The sequence below is a fragment of the Trypanosoma brucei genome, chromosome 6 (genome assembly GCF_000002445.2).
Source record: "Trypanosoma brucei brucei TREU927 chromosome 6, complete sequence".
Taxonomy (NCBI): Eukaryota; Euglenozoa; class Kinetoplastea; order Trypanosomatida; family Trypanosomatidae; genus Trypanosoma; species Trypanosoma brucei.
This window is the reverse complement of record NC_007279.1, coordinates 167,104-187,712: the sequence shown is the minus strand read 5'-3', so window position 1 is coordinate 187,712 and position 20,609 is coordinate 167,104. Positions and strand designations below refer to the sequence as shown.

At 46.6% G+C, this 20,609-nt stretch overlaps 3 protein-coding genes and 3 pseudogenes across 3 annotated transcripts, besides 2 other annotated features; 5 read left to right on the top strand and 1 right to left on the bottom strand.

The window, feature by feature from the left end:
• Window positions 1-20,609: part of a sequence feature (sequence corresponds to BAC RPCI93-28F21) that runs on past both edges of the window.
• Tb927.6.390 lies at window positions 420-4,007 on the top strand (annotated as a pseudogene).
• Tb927.6.380 (hypothetical protein, conserved) lies at window positions 5,565-6,515 on the top strand (the record flags this gene model as incomplete). Its single annotated transcript, XM_840069.1, has 1 exon — window positions 5,565-6,515. One exon carries the CDS (start codon window positions 5,565-5,567, stop codon window positions 6,513-6,515), a length of 951 nt encoding a protein of 316 aa, XP_845162.1.
• Tb927.6.370 (hypothetical protein, conserved) lies at window positions 7,056-8,006 on the top strand (the record flags this gene model as incomplete). The annotated part of the gene is made up of 1 exon (XM_840068.1): window positions 7,056-8,006. The coding sequence occupies one exon, from the start codon at window positions 7,056-7,058 to the stop codon at window positions 8,004-8,006; it is 951 nt and encodes a 316-aa protein (XP_845161.1).
• Tb927.6.360 lies at window positions 10,817-12,028 on the top strand (annotated as a pseudogene).
• Window positions 12,370-13,227, top strand: Tb927.6.350 (hypothetical protein; the record flags this gene model as incomplete). Its single annotated transcript, XM_840067.1, has 1 exon — window positions 12,370-13,227. The coding sequence occupies one exon, from the start codon at window positions 12,370-12,372 to the stop codon at window positions 13,225-13,227; it is 858 nt and encodes a 285-aa protein (XP_845160.1).
• Window positions 13,580-13,603: a microsatellite.
• On the bottom strand, window positions 16,902-20,495 carry Tb927.6.340 (annotated as a pseudogene).

Sequence of the window (20,609 nt, the reverse complement as noted above, 5' to 3'; positions counted from 1 at the left end):
AAAGCAATGTCAAGAAACCGTTCACTCCGCCCTTAGTTGAGGCACTTCCCCACCACCAAGGATGTCCTCAGTATCCAATTGGAAGGCAAACAAGCGCTCTGCGAAGCCAGGCGTGTCCCGACACCTCCAACTACGCCCTTTGACGTTGTCAAAGTTGAGCGTGGAGGGCAAATAAAAAACCGTTCCCCTCCCCCCCCCCCGACGAAGATCGACTTCAGCGGGTCGGCATGGCCGAGCGCGGGCCTCCGCACTGCTACAAAGGATTGTCGATGTAAGTTATGTGCTTTGGTTCAACGGGAAACGCAGCTACTTCGTGTGATCGCACTGCATCCAAATGCAGCCCCTAAATTTTACCAAGAAATGGATTCAGGGAATCGACACGCGCCGTTCATCGTGCGACTCACGCCTACAGTCACCCCATGCGTGAATTACATGCTAGAGATGGCGTAGTCACTTACGTAGTGTTTTTCTATGTTACTACAGCTGCTGGCTGAAGTATAGCTTGCAAATGGATTATTATGGGTAAGGGTATGCAACATGTTATACAGTGACAAGATCTCAGCAAAGGTATGTGATCCTATTATTGCAGGTTTCAACGCATCTATTACCAACGGGAAGTCGCTTCCGTGTGTCAGTGTGGCAGTTGCATATGTTCCGTCTCTGGATGACTTTGGATACGCCATCTGTACAACCAATTACGGTGATGAGTTTGCTATTATACTGGAATCTGTGGGTGACAAAAATACTCTCAACTTAACCAAATATTTCAATGAAAAGAATGCGTAGTTGATTTCTTACCTTTCACAGGATTCAGTAGGGTACACAGTTGGAATCCCAATTTATACCTCCTGGAAGCACCACTCGCCGTTGAGATGCTTGCTCTTTTCCGTTATGCTATCACTCAGTTACGGTCACACCGACTGGATTTCATGTATTTGAAAGATGTTTCTTATGGTGATGATGAGTATAAGCTTGCTGCGTAGTTGGCAACACGGATGAATCGCAAGTTGTTTAGTTGTTATTTTTTTTTTTTTGCATTGAAGAGTCAACTTGATAAGGAATCGGATAACAGGAGCTTCAGTGCGGAGTGTAATAAGGTTGCCGATACTGGACCTCAGGGAATGATTGTATTTGGTTCTCCAATCCCTGATATGAAGAGATTCCCCATGAAATGATTATATGACCACAGGACAAGAGGCGAATATTTATTCATACACCCTCTGCACTCCAACACGCCATCAAGAACAAGTGGGCATATAAATTGGGTAGAGACGAGTTTGTGGCTGCTAAGATAATAATAACTGGGGCTGACCTAATTACGAAGGGTGACACATACAAAGCTGTCAGGCGTTTCAGAGATGATATGACTATGTTGTTAAAGGTTAATGGTAATAACTATAAGCGCACAAGGTGGGATATTAACGAAAATAACTTCACCGAGCAAGACGCTGAAGCTGAGCTGACATTGAACAGATGGGTTGCTGGGGAGGTATTGAAACAGGCACTGAGTTGTCACGAATAGCTAACTAGCAGGGGTGTATTTATGAAATCACTGTACAATAAACGTCGTTATCCAATTGATAATATTGTGGTTGGTGACTTTGGTGGTGAGTGCCGTAATAAGGCGGGAGAGCGGGGTGTATCGTGTTTACGTAACCAAGGTGGGAGTGTGATGTGCGTGAAGAAGGTGGAAAAGGATCTCCATCTGCACCCTATGAAGGAAGCTATATTAACCCTTGGTTCATCTCGCTGTTATCGAGACCTGCCACAGTTGTAGGGCCCATTGAGTGGGGTCATGTTTAATATAACCGATGACCCAAAGGCACTGCGTACTGCATAGATGGTATACGATGGTGTCCCTCATGTTGTTGGCAAAGGTCAACTGGGTCTCTGATAGTTTCTTTTTACACTGACTATCCTCGAAATTTTACGAAGCTTCTGCAACTCTGTATAATGATGTTGAGAAACGAGTTGTAACTGCTGTGCTTGGTGTCGTGGATAATTCGTTACTACGGACGAAGGGTATGGCATTCATCGATCCTATAATACTCACATCACAACCGAGTAACCCCAGAAGGAATGTGATCCACCTGTTACCAACAAATGAGCAGCAGTTATTTATGATAGTTGAGCATATTATACAAAATGGTGCAGGAAGGATGCATTTCATTGTGTGTCGTGGTGGTGATACGAGAGGAATTAGGAATATGTTGCAAAAACACTTGACAACTTTAACACATCACTAAGCTTCTTTGTTGCGAGTGGTGAAGGTCCTATTTTGAGAGACAAGCTGTCAACTGCATGTGAGGTATTGGTTGTAGGTCTTATCCCATATAATATCTCCATAATCCTCTTTCACCCTAACAAGCACCGTAATGCGCACGTCTTCGTCCTGTTCTTCGATGATGCACCAATCCACGGCGAACTCGTGAATGCCTTCCATGAAGAGCCATTTTCTAACCCCTTGCTATTCGCAACGAATCTGTCACATCGGAGGGATAAGATCACGGAGTCCAAAACAGTACGTGAGTTCCGCAAGATCGTGCAGAATGAGTCGAAGTGGAAGCCATTGTCACTACGTGGGTCTGCCATCGCTTACGCAATGGGAAGTGTCCTGCAATGTATGGGTCGTTTGGAGACAAGTGTACGAACGAAACTTGACTTGAGGCGAAGCACTGTTGTCAACTGTGGTGCGATGCATATTTTTGTATGGTCGATGTCACATGTTCTAAACCCTTTTGTGTCCTCTGCGCTGTCGTCTGCCACACTGTCAGTGACCTATGATGAACCGAGATGGATCCAACAGATAACTGAGCAAATTGCCGCTATTGCAGTTGGCTTCGTCGTAATGTTGGTGCCGCTTGTTACGGTTCTTGTGGTTGTTATATTAGCAACACACCGGAATGCTCGTGATAACAATCTTGCACCCAAGGAACCAACTGACCCCGTGACACTAATATCTACTGACATTGAGAGCAGCACTGCGTTGTGGGCTGCACACCCTGATCTGATGCCTGTTGCCGTTGCAACACATCACTATTTGATTCGTTCACTGATTGGGAGGTATAAGTGCTACGAAGTCAAGACTGTAGGGGATTCGTTCATGATAGCGAGTAAGAGTCCTTTCGCTGCCGTCCAACTCGCACAGGAACTACAGCTGTGTTTCTTGCAGCATGACTGGGGAACAAATGCGATTGATGAGTCCTACTGGGAATTTGAGCAGCAGCGTGCGGAGGAGGACGAGAAGTACACACCGCCAACTGCGCGGTTGGACCCTAAAGTGTACAGTCGTTTGTGGAATGGCCTGCGTGTACGTGTTGGAATCCACACCGGGTTGTGCGACATCCGACACGATGAAGTGACGAAGGGATATGACTACTATGGGCGCACTCCAAACATGGCAGCAAGGACAGAGAGTGTAGCAAATGGTGGTCAGGTGCTGATAACGCATGAGGTTTACATGTCACTGTCAGCTGAGGAGCGTGAGCAAATTGATGTCACTGCACTTGGTGATGTTGCACTTCGTGGCGTGAATGATCATGTGGAAATGTACCAGTTGAATGCCGTGCCTGGCCGCAACTTTGCTGCATTACGGCTGGATCGCGAATTCTTTGATGAAGACGAGGATGGCACGACAACCTCCACCAGCGACCACAGTTCTTCACGTGCGGAGCTGAGTGAATCAGCACAATCGATATTGAACTCACTGCAGTCTGTTTTCCGAACTTTTAAAGCAGCGCAACGGGGGAATCTTCTGGCGTCGCTTTGTGAGCGTTGGCGTGTGCCTCTTCCCCGTGAAGCTGCATTCGAGTGGGATGACGCCTACTGTGAGGAAGTGGTGCGTCGCATTGCAGTTAAGGTTGGGCGTGTCGCTGACCGTAGCGCTCAAAGTGGAAGCAGTGAAGCTTCTGTGAGTACTGAAGAGGGCTCAATCATAATTGTTCCATTCGTTGGTTCACATTTCAGAGAAGGCCACTTTGGGTGTTCGCTTCCGTCGTTACATTAGTGGTACTGTTGCACGTCATAAAGCGTACAAATCTCTTAGTTTTACTCGGCGGAAAAGTTAATTAGCATACCGATTGTAGTAGTTGTTAGTGAATTTTAACGTAGTCTCGGTAGGGTTTGTCTTTTGTATCTATTTTTATCTTTTGCCATCTATTTATTATTACATTTTTTACATTCTATTTTTGGTGGCTGCTGCCTCTGCATTAAAGCACATACTAATCTTAAGAGGGAACATGCCCTCTGTTAGATTACACATGCGTTGTCTTTCAAGACACTGAATTAACACATGCATGTGTTTTGCCGTGTCAGCGCCGGTTGGTTTCTTACTGTTCCAAATCCGACCCTTATGGAAGACAGGACGGCTCAACATTTCTTCTAATTTAACCAAAACGTTTTTGTTCTGTGAGTAATCACAAAATGGGATTAGCTATGTACTTTCCCTAAGGGCTCTCTTTTTTATTTTTGTCCTTGCCATTTGAGGCTTTAAGAAAAATAAGGTGAAACATTTCTTTTTCAACACGTCTGTCCTTAAGCGTGCGAGTGCATGACTATTTTTTTTAAACATTCCACCTCTCACGCCCAATCCCGCAGCCTTTCGGGTACAAAACTGTGTTTCCGTGTGTGTCTGCGTCACGTTTTTCTTTTTGAATCCACTTAATGCTAGCGATGTCTTTAAATATTTTTTCATAATGAGTGTTATGTTGCATGTGTGTTTGTATGTGTTGGGTGTTATGTGGGCTGTTGTATCTCTCTCTTCGGATATACAACCCTTATCACCCTCTGCATTGCTGATGTTACATGTTGTTTCACCAGTTGCATGCTTTCTTTCCCTTCACTCATTTGTGTTGCCGTAAGGATTTAAGGTATGTGATTGCCTCCATTCCCTCCAGAGTGTGATGTCGATGCATGAGCTTAGTTATGTGCTGAAACCCGCGTTGCCTCGCAGTATAACAAAGTTCCTTCACAGTCACAGTTATTGCAGCTTATACTAATTATAGTATTGTGAGGGAGTTTTGTAACACGTTCACTCTGTTAATATTGCTGAGCCTATAATATCCTTCTGTTATTTACAACACTGTTTGGACACTCGAGGGGAGTGCAGAAATGCCGCTCCTTTATAGGGACAAACCTCATTTATCCGTATTTTGTGGTAATTCAAGACTGAACCCTTGACGTTTTAACTGTGCGATGAGGAGCTACGACGAGTTGTGGCGGGAGGGAGCGTCTACGTCGCTGCAGTGTGTAACCTCAACTGAACATTTGGCATAACCTCTACATGCTTCCCTTTACATTATATTTTTTTATGTGTTTTTTCTCCATGCTCTTAGTATTTACTGCCACTCTCACCTTCCAACTATGTTTTCCCTTGTAGCGTTCTATTTCGTGTAGCAGATCAATATCTTCATCACTCTCCGCGTATTTTAACGGGGCGGTGTTTCTACAATGCAGGTCAATTGCGATGTGATCATCTTCCTTGTTCACCTTGTTTTGTGCTTACTCTTCCTAACCTGTTTTCTTTCACGCGCGGCCCATAGACTGACAAGCAAGTAATACTAACAATGGGCACTGAGATAAGCATGACGGCATGCGGCTTCGCACGGATGGTCGTTCTCTTCACTGCCCTGCTGCAATGTCTTTCAGGTTCATCACATCTCTTCGCATTTGGTAAGGTGTACCCAACTGCCTATGTCAAGGAGTATATTCTCTTCCCCAACCGAAAGTTTTGGCATGGAGGTGATTACCTTGTAGACTACAGTAACTCAGTGCATATCTGCCGTGAAGCCGGCGGGACGCTGGCCACTGACCACTCGCAGGCAACTAACGAACGCCTCACTGCCTACCACTTGGGTGTAGCTGATGGCCCATTTATCTACAGTTACCTTGGAGGGGATGCCACTTACAGTGCAAGTGCGGCACAGGACGCGGGAATTCGTTGCACAGCAGGAGACTACGATACTTCCCTTAATTGCGTCTACCGATGGAACAGTGGTCTGTTTGAAGCATCGGGAATAGAGGGCAACGGCGTTGCATTCTGGCGGGGATCGTACACTTATAAAAGTGGTTCAGGCGCATTGGGTGGTTATCCGTCGTTTTTTGCGCAAAGTTATCCTCAGGATGGCCAATTGCACGTGATGGGTTGGTACACTAACGTGACGAAGTGGTTCGGTTGGTTTGATGGCGGCGAAGTTTCTGGCAACAAGCCCGGGGGTAAGGCACCTGGATACAAGTCACTAACTTATTTCGCTGCCCTCTGCGAAGTTACAGTTCCACAGCCATCGCATCCCGTTCCAGGTAATGGAAACTCCACTGCCAATGAGGAGCTAGCAGTAATCAACGAAAGTTTGCATTCAGATGAGGAGTCTACAAATTCTCAAGATCAACCTTCGGCAACTCCCAAACCAAAAGGAGAGGCGGAGACGACATTGACTTCCTTGTCGCACATTACGATCTGTGTAGGTGGTGAATTGTGTCTACTCATCGTCTTTTTTTCCCTCGCAATTGTGTGCTGACTTGTGCGGCCTACCGGCTGTGCAGTGTTACTCATATAAGCCATAACAAGATACGGGTAGATACTCGTTTGGCCCATAACACGCAACTAGTAGAACAACTTCCACTAATCGTTTTATTTTCGTTTTATCTTTTTTTTATGTGAGCGATTTTATGAACATCCATTTCCTCTAAGATGCTAAGTGAGAGCCTATTAAGTGTCAGTTATAAAACCATTTGTTCCTCTATTCCTATTTATTTCCCCTCCCTCAGGGGTATTGCGGAATTGCGCACCCTGTTCAGAGCTCCATTGGACGTGTGAATGAGGCCGCTTCCGCGCATCGTGTTTTCCTCTGTTTTTGCTTTTCCCTTGTAGCGTTCTATTTCGTGTAGCAGATCAATATCTTCATCACTCTCCGCGTATTTTAACGGGGCGGTGTTTCTACAATGCAGGTCAATTGCGATGTGATCATCTTCCTTGTTCACCTTGTTTTGTGCTTACTCTTCCTAACCTGTTTTCTTTCACGCGCGGCCCATAGACTGACAAGCAAGTAATACTAACAATGGGCACTGAGATAAGCATGACGGCATGCGGCTTCGCACGGATGGTCGTTCTCTTCACTGCCCTGCTGCAATGTCTTTCAGGTTCATCACATCTCTTCGCATTTGGTAAGGTGTACCCAACTGCCTATGTCAAGGAGTATATTCTTTTCCCCAACCGAAAGTTTTGGCATGGAGGTGATTACCTTGTAGACTACAGTAACTCAGTGCATATCTGCCGTGAAGCCGGCGGGACGCTGGCCACTGACCACTCGCAGGCAACTAACGAACGCCTCACTGCCTACCACTTGGGTGTAGCTGATGGCCCATTTATCTACAGTTACCTTGGAGGGGATGCCACTTACAGTGCAAGTGCGGCACAGGACGCGGGAATTCGTTGCACAGCAGGAGACTACGATACTTCCCTTAATTGCGTCTACCGATGGAACAGTGGTCTGTTTGAAGCATCGGGAATAGAGGGCAACGGCGTTGCATTCTGGCGGGGATCGTACACTTATAAAAGTGGTTCAGGCGCATTGGGTGGTTATCCGTCGTTTTTTGCGCAAAGTTATCCTCAGGATGGCCAATTGCACGTGATGGGTTGGTACACTAACGTGACGAAGTGGTTCGGTTGGTTTGATGGCGGCGAAGTTTCTGGCAACAAGCCCGGGGGTAAGGCACCTGGATACAAGTCACTAACTTATTTCGCTGCCCTCTGCGAAGTTACAGTTCCACAGCCATCGCATCCCGTTCCAGGTAATGGAAACTCCACTGCCAATGAGGAGCTAGCAGTAATCAACGAAAGTTTGCATTCAGATGAGGAGTCTACAAATTCTCAAGATCAACCTTCGGCAACTCCCAAACCAAAAGGAGAGGCGGAGACGACATTGACTTCCTTGTCGCACATTACGATCTGTGTAGGTGGTGAATTGTGTCTACTCATCGTCTTTTTTTCCCTCGCAATTGTGTGCTGACTTGTGCGGCCTACCGGCTGTGCAGTGTTACTCATATAAGCCATAACAAGATACGGGTAGATACTCGTTTGGCCCATAACACGCAACTAGTAGAACAACTTCCACTAATCGTTTTATTTTCGTTTTATCTTTTTTTTATGTGAGCGATTTTATGAACATCCATTTCCTCTAAGATGCTAAGTGAGAGCCTATTAAGTGTCAGTTATAAAACCATTTGTTCCTCTATTCCTATTTATTTCCCCTCCCTCAGGGGTATTGCGGAATTGCGCACCCTGTTCAGAGCTCCATTGGACGTGTGAATGAGGCCGCTTCCGCGCATCGTGTTTTCCTCTGTTTTTGCTTTTCCCTTGTAGCGTTCTATTTCGTGTAGCAGATCAATATCTTCATCACTCTCCGCGTATTTTAACGGGGCGGTGTTTCTACAATGCAGGTCAATTGCGATGTGATCATCTTCCTTGTTCACCTTGTTTTGTGCTTACTCTTCCTAACCTGTTTTCTTTCACGCGCGACCCATAGACTGACAAGCAAGTAATACTAACAATGGGCACTGAGATAAGCATGACGGCATGCGGCTTCGCACGGATGGTCGTTCTCTTCACTGCCCTGCTGCAGGGCGCTGTGATATATGGAAAACAACAGCAAACTGGGACGGTTTGAACTGTGGAATGTAACGCGGGTGCAAAGACAGGTATATTGCTGACACGTATTACTGGTAGTGTCACTGTCTTTACGGATTGAAAATATCCGCTTGTACCGTTGTGTGTTGCTGGGTCCGGTACAGATCGTGGAAAGGACCAAGTGAAGGCAATTGACCAAGCACTATACATGAGTTGAAAGGATAGTTCATTGTTATTGTTGTAAACTGTCCACCTCGTTGATTGTAACTTAAGCAAAGAGATAGAATGTCAATAGATCGGATGCTCGGATGTTGTCAGCGCTTTACCTGCGTCGATATGTGCCTGTTAGTTCAAAGGGGTTACGTTCACCAGACGGTTTGAAGTCAGCAGCGTCGCGGCACGTTGCTGTTCCCGCTGTAGAACGCGTTTCCCAGGCGCAGCAAAATGCCATTCGTAGTCCTGGTTGTCGGTGTTCTCGGCGGCATATGCTGTCGCAGTTCCTTTCGGAAAATTGTGTTACGGACAATATTTTTCAGCGGAGTACGCTGATAGGGCAACTTCGGAACGAAGTGCCAGAAGAAACAGGAGCTTTGGTGGGCTATGTGGGAGCACTTCGCCGCATGTCAGGTTTGGTATTTTTTATAACTACAACTACGATATGCAGCAGCAACAGTGACGGCGCTTTGTGCGGGAATTTCAGAACGTACGAACGGGACGGTTTACTCTGAACACTGTGCTCGGTCACTGTTGTGCTGTCTTAACATTTTCCCCGTTTATTCTCTCCGGTGTTTGCACCATGCGATGTCTCCTCATTCGGCACAGTCAGAAAAAACGAAGTGCTCATACTACTTTCCGTGCGTTTGTTGTGCCAATTTATGCCTTCCACCACGTAAGTTGCGCGCAGAACAGGACTTTGGTGCAGCTTTTCTTCAGTCCATGCATCTGTTTTGAAGAATCAAAAAGCGGTGACTGCTCTCCGCTGCTTTCGCTACGCATTTTGTGGAGATTGCCCCAAGACTTGAGAGTGTCGTAGTTGGTGGGCTGGGGGAGCGTGTTACGTCTACATTGTGTTCTCACAGAAATGAGAGTAACATCGTAGTAATTTTGTGGTCCGCTGCCACGATGCCGCTCGAGAGCGGGCACTCCAGCGCTGCGGCCCGCTAATTCTCCACCTCCAGCGTCTCAGCGATGAGATGGCAGCGGCGTAGGTGCAAAAAGGGGTCCTTATATGGTGTGTGGTTGCTCTGAGTTCCTTTTCCAAGATCCGGCCGTATTGAACAACCACTGAGCATACCCTTGACTTTGCGACTGCATTTATCAACACAGCAGGCGGATCGCATCACGTACCGCATTTTAAAGTGGTGCAGTTCAATGCCACACAGCGGAGTGCTATCCACCGGCGATATGCGCATCGAACATCCACCTTCTCCAAAAACAGTGAAAAATGGGACGAAACCATCTGCCACACCCTCATGTACTACAGACTCTCAAACAAGGTATTCCCCCCAAACTCTTTCAGCATTCCATCCGTCGAACAATTCATGTTCAGGAGGAAACTCCCTTTAGGGCATGGACATGGCATCCGGCGCCGATTCCACTGCGTCCAGTGGGGAAATGATACATGTAATAATCCAGTGGTGGTCCCTATGTGCTCGCGGGCCCCGCTGGCGGGTGGGATCACATGATAGTTACTGGGAGGGGTCGCGCATTATGCCTTTTTATGGCCATTTAACGGGGGAATATTGACAACTGGATGGAATGCCGCCTGTCAACAGTTCAGCATGAAAGACATTCGCGCTTACAATAGCAATGGTTGCTACACACTTCGAATTGTGCTGCTGGGGGGGGGGGACTGAAAGTTTGGTGAACCATCCACGTGAGTATGTTAACCGAGCCATCTTCACCCATACGGCCGGAGTTGGAGCGGTAGGTATAGTCATTCTGATTCTAGCAGAAGTGTGGGAGCATATTCATTTCACTTCCCTACAAGAGTGCATATTACCGTTTGTTTGTTTGTTTTTTCGTGCGCGTGCGTGGCACGGGACGTCCTCTCGTGTTCTCCTGGGGAGGCGCGACGTTTTTGGCATGGACTCATTACTGTTTTTCCATGGCGTTGTCGTTTTTTTTTTTTCCTTCGCTGGCCACGAAGAAATGAGAGGAATAAAATGAACTAATGTGCGTCGTGTGGTAACGATGCTACTTCCCCTCTACCTAGTGATGCTTATCGCTGCGTGTGTTTCCTTACACCGCGATGTTGTTAGTGTGCCGTGGACATCGGGAAAACAGTTTTGTCATAGGAAAACATTACGTTTTCCCTCCTCCCCCGTCCTCCCCGATGACGAAGAGGAAACCCTGCAGTTCGTGGCGTCTGATGTGGTGGAAACATGGAGGGAGCGGAACTATCTTGTTGCACTTGGTATTCTGTCACCTGACACGAGTGTGAGGCGGAGGCGGCGCATTCTTCACACGTCTTGCTGGATCCATGACGTTGTAGCAAAGAAGAGCAACAACTTCACGGGGGAGATGCTTGTATTGTACCTCACTGATCGACCCCATCGTAACGGTCACACGTACACGGCGGAACTAAAGGAGGAGGCGTTGCGTTGGCAGGATATGGTTACGCTTCCAATTAATGAGGGTGTTCCTGGACGGAACAAGAAAATTGGGGATGGCGGTACACGGGGTATAAAAGCGGAAGTCACTATGAGCCGCAAAGTGTTCCTGTGGTATGATCTCGCTGTCCGACTACTACCCCGTGTGAACTAGGTGGCAAAAGGTGATGATGACGCGTTTGTTCATGCGCATCAATACCTTGTTGACTTGCACAAGTTACCGTGTCAGAACGTTTATTGGGGAAATATCTGACTTAACTTTCTCGGGGATCCTTACTACGTTGCATCCGGCTTACCATACACGCTTTCAAAGGACATGGCCAAAATGTTGGTGGCGTACGAGCCGATATGGCCGCTCATTAGGAAACCGTACAGTTGGCGCCTGCGGAGGAACCTTACCCTTTTTCGAATGGAAAATGAAGACATCATGGTCGGACGCGTTCTCTCTCTCGCAACCGACGACAGCGTGACAATCGTTGTTGAGACATGTTGTCGCTTCCATGCTATAGACAGAAAGCAGTGCGATACACCGCTACGGAACAACTTCGTTGTTATTCATGGGGTCAGTGAGGAAGATTACGCGCGGATGCTGGACAGGTACAGCAACAATAAACAACTTGTCCCAATGGAGTTCGTTCAAAAGGGGAAAAGATTGCTGGCGCAGTGTCAACCTCCACTGCACCCTCAGGGCACACGGAAACCACCCTCTCCGTTTCCTGTAATGAACGCCGTCGTCCTTTTCAATGCCTCGCACAAGTCAGACTTCTTCGTGACGCATGTAGTGGCTTCGTGAACTGATGGTATCGTCAGGTTTCGCCAGTGGCTTGCTTTCGTAATGTGTTCTTCGATACCAAAGGCCTGACGTGAACTGAGCACGGAAATATACACATCAACACACACACGCACAAGCACGCGTATATACGTATTTCGCGTGCGCCAGGAACAGTATTGTTTCTCTTACATCTTTAAATTCGCTTCCCCGCTGCATCCATGTGCTCCCACCTTCTCGTGCCCATTTCCCTCTCTTTTTACATCCATATTCTTAACTGTTCTCCTTTACAAGTGCGCTGTCAGGAAACCCCCCTGATCAGGTTTCCTTAGTCTAACTCTTGCTGCTCGTCTTTCCCGAAACAAATGACGATTCAAGCCGTATCGCCGATTATTTCCCTCCAAGATGCTGAAAAGGGCACTTCTCAGACGAGGGAAGGCATCAAGCCGGCACGGGAGCGGAGAGCGCCAAGGGTGGAAGCGGAGAACCAAAGGCAAGACGGACCAGGGGAAGGAGAGGCAAGAAGTCCCAAATTAGGGGGAAACGATGGGCAGAGAAAAAATGATCCAAAGGATGCGTCGCCAACACGAACTGAACGAAAAGGAGTTGCAACACGGAGGGGCGAGGCGTCGAAAGGAGCGGAATCGAAGACACGTGTGGGGAAAACGAACGCGCCAAAGAAAGATGAGTCCAAAAAGGGGGCGGCAAGAAAGGAGGAAGCAAAAATGGATAAACCTGTTGATTTTGAAGCGGAGGTGCGGCGACTGAAGGCCGAAGTGGAACGCGCGCGCGAAACGTTGCACCAGTCGATTCTGCGCACTGAGGTCGAGGAGGCGCGGCAGTTACGGGAGGAGTTGCAGAAGAAATTGAAGCAAACCTCCCCGGTAATAGTTGAGGCGCCTGATGCGGCCGGAAGACTTCTTTGCTGCCCGGTGTGCCGCAAGGGCTTCACTGCCAGCGGGTTGCTCTACGACCACTTTGCCGCGGAGCATCCCGATTCTCTCTTTGTGTGTGTCCCCAACCCCGTGCTATTCCGTTGCCCGGTGTGCCGCGAGCAGTTCCCCGCAACTGACGCATTTGAAGGGCATCTCCTCAAGCGGCACAAAATAAAGCCAACTGCTGCCGTGGGTTCGGTTGAAAGGAACGCAGATAAAAGTTATAGAGATGATCTTGAGTATGGGGAAGGCGCTGGAGGAAAAAATGCGGGATGCTCGATTATGTAATGGAATGAAGGCTACGAAAGGATGAGTTGCTCAGGGAAGGTGGGAAATATATGCATCCTTCCACGCTTTGTCTTGGCGCAACCATGTTTTCCTTTCTTTCCCCCCCCCCACTCCTTTTCCTTGAGTGGATTTGTAAGGAAAGGATGTGACGTTGTGCGGACATCGTTTATTGCGATGTGAGTCATAACACCAACGATATTGTTTTCTGTTTCTCCTCCCCCTTCGTTTGCACATAATTTTTTTTTACTTTCTCCCTTTGCACGCTATTTTCCCCCTTTTGTTTCGTTGCTAACTTCTTTGTCCACCGAGTTCCGCACCCCGCTTTTCTCACGGGCGCTTGTGCGCATGGCACTGGAATGGAATGGAATGGAATGGAGAACGAGTTTGGATAAGAGGTGTATTCCTGTTTTTTTTTTCTTTTAAGAGAAAAACAGATAGAAAGGAAACGCACAGGTGTGCAAACTTCCTCCCACGTGTTTTGGTTACTCAGACAGAAGCGAGGAAATGAGGGAGGAAACGAAAGAATGGAAATCGACCCCTGCGGAATGTTTTCCCCTTCCTTCTTTTTTCTTTGCTTCTCGGCGGTGCTCTTGGCGCGTTTCGCTTTTTTCTCCCCTGGATTACTCTATAACTGACGATGAAACGGCGTGCTACCAGTTTCTCTGCGTCACATCTCGCACCGGGGCTGTTGGCTTAGCTGCTTCTCAGCCCCTACACTACGCTTCCACCCGCAGACAAGCAAGAAAAAGCAGAGAACAAAAATTCAGAAAAACAAAAAAAATTGTTTGTACGCCTCAACCAGGCACAACCAAACAGTTAACTTCACATCGCATGCTCCATGTGTGTTTGTGTGGCTGCATTTGCTCATGTATAGTTGACCCTTTTAGTTTATTTTGTTGAATCCCCTTAACCACATAACCCTTTTCATCTGTCCTCCATTTTGTAGAGGATACTTGCTTTCATTTGGTTCTCTGCTGTTGGCTCCCCATCTGCAGCAGCCACCACATGATTGTCACAAGACATGCGCTCACTTATCATTTGTTATTACGCGCATTGTTTTTCCCTCTTTTCTTCTTTTTCGCAAGGAAGTATTTAAGTGTGATGTGGGGCAAGAGTTTGGATTGTTTCTTATTTCAGTGCCGCAGTCACTTGTTTGTTGTTTTGCTTCCGCCAGCGTCTACCTCGGCTAATGCGTCTCGGCTCTTAATAATTTCTGTTGTGTCCTTCGCCTTTTGTGTGGCTGCTTGGCTGGTTGTTCCTCTCATATACTTCTTAAAGGCGCTTTGCAGACGGGAAAAGTTTCCCCTCGGGCACGAATGTCGCATAGCACATGCAGTGGAAGAAGGGCGTAAGAACATGCGCGACGGAAGAACCGAATCTCATCCAGTTCCGCTTTCTCTTTTTTTTTCTCCTTTGTACCCTACTTTACTTGCAGACGCCGCAATCATGCGGAAACACTTGGTCCCCTCTTATGACATCAATCATCTGCCTTTTGGGATGCATTGTCACTCCTCCCTTTTCCTTCATTCATCTTCGTGTTGTTGCGTCGTCACTCACTCATCCGGTTAGACACACCCTCCACATCCATTCGCACCATTTTCCTCATATTCCGGGTCTCATGCAGCAGAGAGCATGTATTTATCCATTTTATTTCTTTCCTTGGGTCCACCCAACAAGTTTCGTATTTGGACCGTAACACAAATTTCATTTCCTGGTCGCAACCCAAACGCCGTTCGCGATCAGATGAGTTTTCAATTCCGGGTAATGGGCCCCTTTCCACTTTGAAATGATTGAGCCCTCTTTTTCGCACTTCCAACAGTTGCTGCCACCGTCACCACACCTTCTCCACGTAGCGTTGGAAAGAAGTAAGGAATAATAAAAACGCATCTAAGCAACGCAGCAGCGATCAGCCAGTGGACCTCATCAGAGTTTGTACCTCCAATCTCATTCCCAAACCAAAAAATTAATCGGGCCCGCATGCGGCACGAGGCGTCCGGCGACTACGGGGGTTTACAAAAGAAGGAAAGTGATGTAACAAAAGGAGTTACATAAACATCGCGACCACACGCACTCCGGCCATACAGGGCTGGAAAATTAATAAAACAACCCGCTCAGGGATAACAATTGCCCTTGAGGGAAAAAGGTTGGATGCCTGCAGCCGCACGAGTTCCGCTGCGATTCAGGTGAGTTTATCCTTTCCCCCTGAAGGTCGACAGTCTTTCCCTCCATTTGTTCCCTTCCCAAATAATATCTTCAGCACGTAGCAGTATTTTTGATACTCCAAAGCGGCTGCCAGTGCGTACACTCCTGCATGGGGGGAAAAGCCCCAAGTGAGGGCGGCAGATATGCGCAAGTAACAATCAGAGCCCATGCACGCAAACACACATGATGTAAAGGGAAGCATGTAGAGGTTATGCCAAATGCTCAGTTGAGGTTACACACTGCAGCGACGTAGACGCTCCCTCCCGCCACAACTCGTCGTAGCTCCTCATCACACAGTTAAAACGTCAAGGGTTCAGTCTTGAATTACCACAAAATACGGATAAATGAGGTTTGTCCCTATAAAGGAGCGGCATTTCTGCACTCCCCTCGGGTGTCCAAACAGTGTTGTAAATAACAGAAGGATATTATAGGCTCAGCAATATTAACAGAGTGAACGTGTTACAAAACTCCCTCACAATACTATAATTAGTATAAGCTGCAATAACTGTGATGGTGAAGGAACTTTGTTATACTGCGAGGCAACGCGGGTTTCAGTGCATAACTAAGCCCATGCATCGACATCACACTCTGGAGGGAATGGAGGCAATCGCATACCTTAAATCCTTACGGCAACACAAATGAGTGAAGGGGAAAAAAGCATGCAACTGGTGAAACAACATGTAACATCAATGCAGAGGGTGATAAGGGTTGTATATCCGAAGAGAGAGATACAACAGCCCACATAACACCCAACACATACATACACACATGCAACATAACACTCATTATGAAAAAATATTTAAAGACACCGCTAGCATTAAGTGGATTCAAAAAGAAAAACGTGACGCAGACACACACGGAAACACAGTTTTGTACCCGAAAGGCTGCGGGATTGGGCGTGAGAGGTGGAATGTTTAAAAAAAATAGTCATGCACTCGCACGCTTAAGGACAGACGTGTTGAAAAAGAAATGTTTCACCTTACTTTTCTTAAAGCCTCAAATGGCAAGGACACAAATAAAAAAGAGAGCCCTTAGGGAAAGTACATAGCTAATCCCATTTTGTGATTACTCACAGAACAAAAACGTTTTGGTTAAATTAGAAGAAATGTTGAGCCGTCCTGTCTTCCATAAGTGTCGGATTTGGAACAGTAAGAAACCAACCGGCGCTGACACGGCAAAACACATGCATGTGTTAATTCAGTGTCTTGAAAGACAACGCATGTGTAATCTAACAGAGGGCATGTTCCCTCTTAAGATTAGTATGTGCTTTAATGCAGAGGCAGCAGCCACCAAAAATAGAATGTAAAAAATGTAATAATAAATAGATGGCAAAAGATAAAAATAGATACAAAAGACAAACCCTACCGAGACTACGTTAAAATTCACTAACAACTACTACAATCGGTATGCTAATTAACTTTTCCGCCGAGTAAAACTAAGAGATTTGTACGCTTTATGACGTGCAACACTACCACTAATGTAACGACGGAAGCGAACACCCAAAGTGGCCTTCTCTGAAATGTGAACCAACGAATGGAACAATTATGATTGAGCCCTCTTCAGTACTCACAGAAGCTTCACTGCTTCCACTTTGAGCGCTACGGTCAGCGACACGCCCAACCTTAACTGCAATGCGACGCACCACTTCCTCACAGTAGGCGTCATCCCACTCGAATGCAGCTTCACGGGGAAGAGGCACACGCCAACGCTCACAAAGCGACGCCAGAAGACTCCCCCGTTGCGCTGCTTTAAAAGTTCGGAAAACAGACTGCAGTGAGTTCAATATCGATTGTGCTGATTCACTCAGCTCCGCACGTGAAGAACTGTGGTCGCTGGTGGAGGTTGTCGTGCCATCCTCGTCTTCATCAAAGAGTTCACGTTCCAGCCGTAATGCAGCAAAGTTGCGACCAGGCACGGCATTCAACTGGTACATTTCCACATGATCATTCACGCCACGAAGTGCAACATCACCAAGTGCAGTGACATCAATTTGCTCACGCTCCTCAGCTGAAAATGACATGTAAACCTCATGCGTTATCAGCACCTGACCACCATTTGCTACACTCTCCGTCCTTGCTGCCATGTTTGGAGTCCGCCCATAGTAGTCATATCCCTTCGTCACTTCATCGTGTCGGATATCGCACAACCCGGTGTGAATTCCAACACGTACACGCAGGCCATTCCACAAACGACTGTACACTTTGAGGTCCAACCGCGCAGTTGGCGGTGTGTACTTCTCGTCCTCCTCCGCACGCTGCTGCTCAAATTCCCAGTAGGAATCATCAACTGCATTTGTTCCCCAGTCATGCTGCAAGAAACACAGCTGTAGTTCCTGTGCGAGTTGGACGGCAGCGAAAGGACTCTTACTCGCTATCATGAACGAATCCCCTACAGTTTTGACTTCGTAGCACTTATACCTCCCAATCAGTGAACGAATCAAATAGTGATGTGTTGCAACGGCAACAGGCATCAGTTCAGGGTGTGCAGCCCACAACGCAGTGCTGCTCTCAATGTCAGTAAATATTAGTGTCACGGGGTCAGTTTGTTCCTTGGGTGCAAGATTGTTATCACGAGCATTCCGGTGTGTTGCTAATATAACAACCACAAGAACCGTAACAAGCGGCACCAAGATTACGACGAAGCCAACTGCAATAGCGGCAATTTGCTCAGTTATCTGTTGGATCCATCTCGGTTCATCATAGGTCACTGACAGTGTGGCAGACGACAGCGCAGAGGACACAAAAGGGTTTAGAACATGTGACATCGACCATACAAAAATATGCATCGCACCACAGTTGACAACAGTGCTTCGCCTCAAGTCAAGTTTCGTTCGTACACTTGTCTCCAAACGACCCATACATTGCAGGACACTTCCCATTGCGTATGCGATGGCAGACCCAAGTAGTGACAACGGCTTCCACTTCGACTCATTCTGCACGATCTTGCGGAACTCACGTACTGTTTTGGACTCCGTGATCTTATCCCTCCGATGTGACAGATTCGTTGCGAATAGCAAGCGGTTAGAAAATGGCTCTTCATGGAAGGCACTCACGAGTTCGCCGTGGATTGGTGCATCATCGAAGAACAGGACGAAGACGTGCGCATTACGGTGTTTGTTAGGGTGAAAGAGGATTATGGGGATATTATATGGGATAAGACCTACAACCAATACCTCACATGCAGTTGACAGCTTGTCTCTCAAAATAGGACCTTCACCACTCGCAACAAAGAAGCTTAGTGATGTGTTAAAGTTGTCAAGTGTTTTTGCAACATATTCCTAATTCCTCTCGTATCACCACCACGACACACAATGAAATGCATCCTTCCTGCACCATTTTGTATAATATGCTCAACTATCATAAATAACTGCTGCTCATTTGTTGGTAACAGGTGGATCACATTCCTTCTGGGGTTACTCGGTTGTGATGTGAGTATTATAGGATCGATGAATGCCATACCCTTCGTCCGTAGTAACGAATTATCCACGACACCAAGCACAGCAGTTACAACTCGTTTCTCAACATCATTATACAGAGTTGCACAAGTTTCGTAAGATTTCGAGGATAGTCAGTGTAAAAAGAAACTATCAGAGTGACCCAGCTGACCTTTGCCAACAACATGAGGGACACCATCGTATACCATCTATGCAGTACGCAGTGCCTTTGGGTCATCGGTTATATTAAACATGACCCCACTCAATGGGCCCTACAACTGTGGCAGGTCTCGATAACAGCGAGATGAACCAAGGGTTAATATAGCTTCCTTCATAGGGTGCAGATGGAGATCCTTTTCCACCTTCTTCACGCACATCACACTCCCACCTTGGTTACGTAAACACGATACACCCCGCTCTCCCGCCTTATTACGGCACTCACCACCAAAGTCACCAACCACAATATTATCAATTGGATAACGACGTTTATTGTACAGTGATTTCATAAATACACCCCTGCTAGTTAGCTATTCGTGACAACTCAGTGCCTGTTTCAATACCTCTCCAGCAACCCATCTGTTCAATGTCAGCTCAGCTTCAGCGTCTTGCTCGGTGAAGTTATTTTCGTTAATATCCCACCTTGTGCGCTTATAGTTATTACCATTAACCTTTAACAACATAGTCATATCATCTCTGAAACGCCTGACAGCTTTGTATGTGTCACCCTTCGTAATTAGGTCAGCCCCAGTTATTATTATCTTAGCAGCCACAAACTCGTCTCTACCCAATTTATATGCCCACTTGTTCTTGATGGCGTGTTGGAGTGCAGAGGGTGTATGAATAAATATTCGCCTCTTGTCCTGTGGTCATATAATCATTTCATGGGGAATCTCTTCATATCAGGGATTGGAGAACCAAATACAATCATTCCCTGAGGTCCAGTATCGGCAACCTTATTACACTCCGCACTGAAGCTCCTGTTATCCGATTCCTTATCAAGTTGACTCTTCAATGCAAAAAAATAACAACTAAACAACTTGCGATTCATCCGTGTTGCCAACTACGCAGCAAGCTTATACTCATCATCACCATAAGAAACATCTTTCAAATACATGAAATCCAGTCGGTGTGACCGTAACTGAGTGATAGCATAACGGAAAAGAGCAAGCATCTCAACGGCGAGTGGTGCTTCCAGGAGGTATAAATTGGGATTCCAACTGTGTACCCTACTGAATCCTGTGAAAGGTAAGAAATCAACTACGCATTCTTTTCATTGAAATATTTGGTTAAGTTGAGAGTATTTTTGTCACCCACAGATTCCAGTATAATAGCAAACTCATCACCGTAATTGGTTGTACAGATGGCGTATCCAAAGTCATCCAGAGACGGAACATATGCAACTGCCACACTGACACACGGAAGCGACTTCCCGTTGGTAATAGATGCGTTGAAACCTGCAATAATAGGATCACATACCTTTGCTGAGATCTTGTCACTGTATAACATGTTGCATACCCTTACCCATAATAATCCATTTGCAAGCTATACTTCAGCCAGCAGCTGTAGTAACATAGAAAAACACTACGTAAGTGACTACGCCATCTCTAGCATGTAATTCACGCATGGAGGTAACCGTGATACTAGTAACTCAACGTAATTCAACTTTCAAACTACAGGACAAAAAGGGCATAATAACAAAGTATTGGTACAAGATTAATAGACTGCATATGTATATGTAAGAGCGTGG